Source organism: Theropithecus gelada, chromosome 3 (assembly GCF_003255815.1).
Source record: "Theropithecus gelada isolate Dixy chromosome 3, Tgel_1.0, whole genome shotgun sequence".
Taxonomy (NCBI): domain Eukaryota; kingdom Metazoa; phylum Chordata; class Mammalia; order Primates; family Cercopithecidae; genus Theropithecus; species Theropithecus gelada.
In genome coordinates this window covers 168,007,351-168,015,238 of record NC_037670.1, presented here as the reverse complement: position 1 = coordinate 168,015,238, position 7,888 = coordinate 168,007,351, and the positions used below count along the sequence as shown (strand labels likewise).

Below are 7,888 nucleotides of genomic sequence, written 5' to 3'. Positions count from 1 at the left end.
CTTCTGGATTCTTTGACCACATCAAGTCCCACAGGAACCATGGACACGTGAACTACACACTTGCTGAGTACATAACGTGACACTAGCCCATATTTCAGGACCTTTACTCTCACCTTGAATCCTATTTCACTGAAGTCATTTTTCTAATCGTTAACTGTAGCAACAGGGAGAAAACATTCAATGTGGCAAAGAGAGAAGCTACGATCCTTTGAGTCCATGCCTTCTCCACAGGAATCTCCTTGAAGTTTTTCATCAGCTGTGGCTCAAGGTGTCCCGCACCTCGAGGAACGGCACCTCTCCAGCACAGCTCTCAGCCTGCGGTTGCTGAAGAGCAGAATGATGGGGTGAACTGCTGCACACAGATAAATCACTGACTCCGCCACCCAGAATTTAAAGTCCAGAGGTGGAAAAATACCTGCAGCACTGAGCACCAGTGACAGGAAATACGAGATGAAGAGCATGGCAAAAGAGAGGAGAGCCAGCAGAGCCTTTACGTGTGCCTGCACACTGGGTTCTCGGAATCCTGAGGTTGTAAGGAGAGCCTTCTCCATGTGTCTTCCCAGAGACGTGATGAGCAAAATCATGCAAATGAAAAAGACAGCAGTGGGCATTGTCCAAGTAATCATTTTTAAAGGGAAAAAGTAGAATTTCTCACAGTAGCTCCGTATGCTATTGCCAGTGACATTCCAAGGTTGTAGATGGTTCCTTAAATAATTCTGATATATTCTGTGGTTGCCTATGAAAAATAGAATGGTGGTGAAGCTGGAGAGCCCTACAGAGCTGAAGAACATCCATGGTACCCACTCAGACAACTTGTGCTTTAGCCAGAGGAACACAGGGTGGGTGAAGGTGGCAATTTTCACACAATAGAAGACACTGAGCCAGCTAGAGAACCACAAGGTGGCAGCATTCAGGAAGTCCCACTGGAAAGCTAGAAACTGCAGTACAGGGTTGTATGGGAAGGCCGTCGGATACAGCAAAACATAAATGGTCTTACCCATTACCACCCACTGCAAACAAAAGCGAGAGGCCCCTAGGCTAACCAGTAACTTATCACAAGGCAACAACGTTCCCTGTAGCACCCACTCCACACCCAGAGCAGCAGTGATGAAGCCATTGCCTGCTATTGCTACCAGGCACAAAAGGAGTAAAATGATAACCAAGATGATGGCCTTCTCGTCAGTCACCGAAGATCCTAGAACCATGTGATCTCCATTCATCTCTCCGGTGGACAAGATGGGTCCCAAAGCTTCAAGGGCTATTTCTGTTGGGTTGCTCTGGAAGGTCTTGTAGGATATGGTTGTCCCTCCACCTGCCCCGAGTGCAGAGGCTAGGCCAGAGTAGAGGACACAGGCTATCAGCGGAGGGTGGAGATGTTTTTCTTCTCAGAGTAGATGCAAATACTGTGAAGGCTCAATTTTCAAAGTCCCCATACCTGCCCAAAAATTTGCCTGCTCTTCTGCCTATTCTCTGCCCATGTCAACATCAAAGTGGATAATATATCAGGCCCTGGCATTTAGTGTCCTTCCACAGGAGGTTATACTTCTCTAAGCTGACACCTAAGACAGGACCATGCACCTGCCGGCTCAGTAGTATCATCTGTGGGACACACCTGCTACTGAGCGCTCACATCCACAGAGCGAGGTGATTGTCATGTTGCAGAAATTGTTCTGAGTGCTCTCCTTAGTCTCACAACAACTCTATGAGGGAAGTGGTATGGCAAGACCCCTCTAACCAAGACAGAGAGAAAACTGAGCAAACCTTTACAGAGAAAGGTTAATTCAAGTCTTATTACTCACAGTGACCATCATCATAAAAAAGAACACAGGAGACAATTATACATAATGAGGCAGGCAAATTTTTTCAAAATTTAAAAATATATATTTTATAACTGGTGGCCTCTAAAATAGCAATTCACAGAGGAACCCCCAGTAGCGATAAGCCAATGGGATATGGCAGAATGAGCCCTGTACTAGGAGTCAAGACAGCCTTTAGTCCAAGCTTCACCCTTTATTGTGAGTTGTTGGATATGTCAACCCCTCTGCCCCTCATTTTGTCCATCTATAAAATATGAAAAGTATCCTATGTTCTAATTCACAAAGATGTCTTAGAATCTCAGCTTAGAACAAAAGAAGATACTAAAGATAATCTTACAGATAAAAGAAATAAGGCCCCAAATTATATATTAAGACTCCCACCTAAAGTCACAGTTACGCAAAGGAAAGAACAAGATCCAAACTGATTCCAGGACCAGGAATCTCTGCCATGGTTAGCAATACATGTTACATCTCCATCTTCTTCATCCCTAGCTGAACTCAGAAACCCAAAGTTTTGAGTCTTGTCACAATCACCACGGATCCTCAAGCAGTTAACCTCTCTGAACACCCACCTTTCTTCACCTATAAAAAATATGGATCACAAATAAATATGACCATGAATATGGTAAATATATTGGAAACTATGAATCTCTGCATATGGACAAGCAGCAATGATGATGATGACAATGACTTTATTAGAATGGCTGTCTTCTATTCCATCCATCCTGTGGCATAATAAGTAGCATAAGGAGAATTCAGGAGAGCATCAGGGATGCAATAGAAGTTCAGGGCACCAAATGTCAGACCATTGACATCAACCAGAGAAGGGCAGAGTAAAAAAAGACCTCATTCTTTATGGAAATGAGCTTCAAAGAGTCAAAAAAAATCAGCAATCAACACTCAGGTGAGTGTAAGTAGGTTAACGTGTCACAGGGAGATAGAAAAGCAGAAATTGTTCTGGGTCAAATACAGCAGTATTGAAGGCTCAGGATCAAGTAACATGACAGTAAGGGGGGTTTTAATAGAATACACATCTTCTGGCCGGCACCACAACCTACCAGTTCCGTATATAGGACCCCCACAAAATGGGAATAAAATGCATGTCAGCATCTCTTCCCAGTTCTCAGTCCACTTCCCAGTCCCCAGTCCACTTCCAGATGAAATTGTTTCTTCAACAGATAGGCGAACCATAGTGGACACAGTTCTTCTGGGTAAATGAAAGCAGATGAACTTAGGTAACTCACTCTGCCTTTCTGTGAAGATGCAAATTTCCAGGAGATAGAGTTCCCAACTGCTCTCTTCCTTGCCCTTTTTCTTCTGGCTGACATTTGGCTGTTTTCTCTTGGAACCTGGAGACATGGGGCAAACTTCAGGCTTATAGTTCTGGAGTATGGCCACCTACAAACCTCCCATGTGGAAAACTTGAATCTTTTTCATCCACCTCACACACCTTCAATGATAAAGATGTGCATTTAACCTTCAGTTCATTTAATAATAATTTATTAAGCATATCCTACATGCCATGATAACCCTTTGAAAGGGCTACAACAATGAATCAGATATCTGCCCTCAAAGCATTTTTATGAGCTAAACATAAACCACAAACACTTACTGGATGTATACTATGTGCAGAGTAAGTTAATCCAAAAGAGGGAATAATCATTTGAATTTAATTATGCAATGTATTTCGTGGTGATTCTTTTGTTGTTTGTCTGTTTGTTGCATTTGGCTTTCTCATGGCTAGATTTATCTTCTTAGCTAAAAGCCAAGTCTGAGAGTTTTTAACTTTTCATAACCAGTCTTTACAAGTGTAATCATGAGGATAGTAGGATAGGGATTCTGAGTTGGCTCTCTATATGGAATACCTTCAACTCAGTACTCTCAACAAGTGACTCCCAGTCTGTGGCTCTGTGTGTTAGGGATCATGCTATTCCCATCCCAAGATTTCTCAGAAGAGTTTAGCAGTAACAGCCCCATAATTGTGAGACAACAAATATGCTGTCTTGTATGTTGGAAGGAAAAAGATGAGGCATCAGTAAAGGAGGGGGATACATGATTATATCCAGAACAATTAGATACATTTAGCCACAACAGAGGACTTACACAGAGAAGATGGCATATCAAGCCTAAAAGGTAGGCTGGAGAGAGATCACAGAAATTTTTGGAAGCCTTGATGAGATATTAGATTGTATCTTTAGTCAAGATAGAGCCACCAAGTGTTTTGGGGCTTTTATGAGCTAGAGTTTAAAAAAGGAGATTGAGAACATCAATCAATCAGGAACTCCTGAGACAAGTCCACTTAACCTGGTATCACTCAGCTGTGAAGATGGAGCAGAACATGAGAGTTGAATCACCATCCACTTCCCGTCCAAACACCTTCGGTAAACTTCTGGAGCTCTGCCCAAGGGAAGGGCAGTCTTCCAGGTGCTCACAGTTGAGTAGAAGGGATACAGGAGAAAGATCTCCCCACCCCCGCCATGCTCCTGCCTTCCCTGCCTCCAACTAACTTGTGGCTTGAGCCCCAAGGCTCAGTCCCATAATTTATTATTAATCTACCTGTAGGAAGTCATTAACTCACTCATGTTGCTACAAAGAAAAAGAAAAATTCTTCATGATTGATGATGAGAATAATACCTGTTCTCTAGGTGGGATAATTCATAGACTTTAGGTGTCTATTTAATTTAAAGCCCGGCCACAGTGCCAGCTTCCCACAGGTTCCTCCGTCCTGCCTCACCCTCACTCTACCCTCTGGGGAAATCCCCCTAGGTTCCTCACCAACAACTTGAGAATCTCCTCTTTTAAACCTTTAATCATCTTCTTGCAAGAGAAAATTCTTGATCTTGTTATCTTGCCTCCGGTCATCCCTCTCTCTTCTCTTGCCATATCTTGGCCTCCAGCTAGCATTGTAGCATAATGTTTTGGGGCCTCAGCTTCCCAGTATTATTGGACATTTGACTATAAATGCATTTATCTATTTGAAAATTCTTTGTAACCTCGGTTCTGTCCTGTTATTTACTGCTTCTATTTTGACTAGTTCAAACATATGAATCTCTCTTAACTATGTGTAGAGTTTTTCCCAATCTCTTTTAGTCTATTGGTCTCCATACTTTTTTTTTATCATGAATTCCATCAGTAAAATATATATATATATATATATATATATATATATATATATATATGAACATGCAACCCACCAGCTATGAATTGAATGTTTGTGTCCTCCCAAAATTCATACACTGAAACCTTAACCCTCAATGTGATAACATTTAGAGATAAGGCTTTCAGGAGGTAATTAGTTCATATGGGTGAAACCCTCATGAATGGGATTGGTGTCCTTATAAGAAGAAACACAAGACAGATAAGTCTCTCTGCCATGTGAGAACACAACAAGAAGATATCTGTCTGCAACCCAGAAGAGGGCCCTCACTAGAACCCAGCCATGCTGGCACCCTCAGTTTCAGCCTCCAGAACTGTGAGAAATAAATGTTTGTTGCATAAACACCCAGTTTATGGTATTCTGTCACAGCAGCCTAGGCTAAGACACTACCATATGCATGTTTATTTTTAATTATATGCGTGTATATTTTACTAATACATTATGTGCATCATAAAATACCCCAAAAAATAGGGATTAAAAGAAAAAGAAAAATATAAATTGAAACTGAAATTGCTACAGGCCTAGTGGATCATCTTGCACAAGCTCTGGCATGCAGACATCCCAATCTGGAGATTCCCATCCTCAGCAGCAGCATCTGGGATCCACCTCCTGAGTGAGCGGACAGGAAGAGTAGGATCATCAAAATTAAGAACTGTAGGACATTTCCTTTGTTTTCCATCTATCTTCTGTTGGCCAAAACCTAAAAGCATTTTTACATCAGACAATTCCTTTTCATTCGACATGAACACATGAAGTTATGGATGTGACAGACAGTGGCACCAAACTACTATGTGTCCTTAGCCTTCTGTGAGATACAGCTGGAAAAGTTCCTTGGGTGGAATCAGTCTTAAGCAGAGCACAAAGGAAGGAAATGGTGGAGATTGGCAGAGAAAGGAAAGAAGGAAGTATTGCGTGGGCCCAAGAAGCACATGAGGAAGAAAAGGACTTGGGGGAAGAGGGGAAGAAGATTTATTGGGCTGAAGTGGAGACACGAGGCCGAGAGCACAGGCGTGGAGCAGAAGGGCAGGCGATGTCAAGTGGATGATGATAGACAATCCATGTCACTATAAAAAAAAAAAGCTTCAAGGGCAGGGCGCGGTGGCTCACGCCTGTAATCCCAGAGGTGGGTGAATCACTCGAGATGAGGAGATTGAGACCAGCCTGGCCAAAATGGTGAAACTCCATCTCTACTAAAAATACAAAAATTAGCCAGGTGTGGTGGTGCATGCCTGTAGTCCCAGCTACTTGGGAGACTGAGGCAGGAGAATTGCTTGAACACAGGAGGAGGTGGAGGTGCGATGAGATCGCACCACTGCACTCCAGCTTGGGCAATAGAGTAAGACTCCATCTCTAAAGTAAAATAAAATATATTAAAAACAAGCTTCAGTTTGCCAATAGAGACAACTGCTGACAGTTACAGTTCTCTATAAAGGGCATACAGACCAAAATGATGCTTGGCAAATATTAGGGTTGCTTACCTGTAGATTCATGGGGCTCCATGAGGAAATGAGGCCACCGGCAAAGGCCAACGTGATTGAAGGCTAGGGCTAGAGACTCACAGCAGTGGAGGGGATGGTAAGAACACAGACAGCAAGATGGAAAAGGGATTCTGAGGCATGGACAAAGTGGGAGAGAAAGAAGAAACTGGAAAGAGAAAGACAGAACCCAAACCATATGCATTCCTGCCAGAACCAGGATCATTCATCACAGGACTGGTTATTGACACGGATGACTCAGGAGCAGAACCACCCTATGGCCAGCACCTTCCAAAGCCCTATGAGCCAGCAGCACATGGGCACTGCAGCTGAGGCCATGTCTTCAGGCCCTTTTTCAGTTTGGGGCTCCTCAGCACCAGGAAGGTAGAGTGCAGACAGATGTTGGCATAGATTAGCACTTCCCAGGCCCAGTGCCAGTGATTCTGAAAGTTTATGATTTTCAAAGCAGAAACAAACAAGAACAGGAAGTACAATGTACAGAAGATGAGGGAAACGGTGAGTGACTTTAGAGCCACGGTGTAAGCCTGGGTGCTGGGATGACAGGGCCCGGGCCTGCGGTCCCTCATCTGCCCCAAGTGCCAGCACAGTGAGACTATGAGCAAGACAGTGGACACTAGGAACAGGAGGAATGGAATCAACAACACAAACCCTTCATAAAGGAAAAAGTAGAGCTCAAATGAAGCCTGCACTCTATAAACTAGAGTTTCGTTTCCGTAGGAATTCAGGGAGACCTTCCTCGGACCAAACAGTACATTCCCAGTGGCTGATGAGATGACTTCCAGGCCACAGATGATCAGGGAGACCTGGATCAGCCTGGGCACTGACCGAGAGATCCTCCACTTCAGCCAGGCGAAGGTGGGGTGGGAGAAAGATGAGATCTTCACACAGTAGAAAGCAGCAAGCAAGGCAGTAAACCACAAAGTGAGGGCATTGAAAAGGTCCCAGAAGGTGTTCACATAGGGAACTGTGCGCCAAAAATCTGAGGCCAGGAAGTTGTTCACCATGGCTACCCCATGGAGGCAGAACCGGGAGGCAGCGAGACAGGCCACAATCATGTCACTTGCGGACAGAGTCCGGCACCTTACCCACTCCCTGCCCAGCACTGTGACCAAGAAGCCATTCTGCAGCATTGCAGCCAATGACTCCAGGCAAAAGATGGCCATGAAGATCAATGTGGGCGAGGAGGGCATCTTCTCCAGGGAGGTTCTGCTAAGTCTCGGCTCCTACTGCAGAGGACTGGGACACATCTGCAGGGAAAAACAGTCTCTCTGGCCAAGTCAAGCCACCCTGTTGACACCAGAGACTCAGAAGCCCTTGTCCCTGGATTCATAGAAAATCCCAGCCACCAGCAAACACCCCCAGTCCCCAACATTTGAAAAGATAATTTCTGTAATCTCCTTTGGCATGCAAACCACTCC

The 7,888-nt window shown here is 44.1% G+C and overlaps 2 protein-coding genes across 2 annotated transcripts; both read right to left on the bottom strand.

Annotated features, from left to right (window-relative positions):
• Nucleotides 1-263: 263 nt before the first annotated feature.
• TAS2R60 (taste 2 receptor member 60) lies at nt 264-1,220 on the bottom strand. Its single transcript, XM_025380991.1, has one exon. The coding sequence runs from the start codon at nt 1,218-1,220 to the stop codon at nt 264-266; it is 957 nt and encodes a 318-aa protein (XP_025236776.1).
• Nucleotides 1,221-6,643: 5,423 nt separating this feature from the next.
• On the bottom strand, nt 6,644-7,660 carry LOC112621728 (taste receptor type 2 member 62). The gene has a single exon (XM_025381100.1). The coding sequence runs from the start codon at nt 7,658-7,660 to the stop codon at nt 6,749-6,751; it is 912 nt and encodes a 303-aa protein (XP_025236885.1). The 3' UTR covers nt 6,644-6,748.
• Between the last annotated feature and the right edge of the window lie 228 nt (nt 7,661-7,888).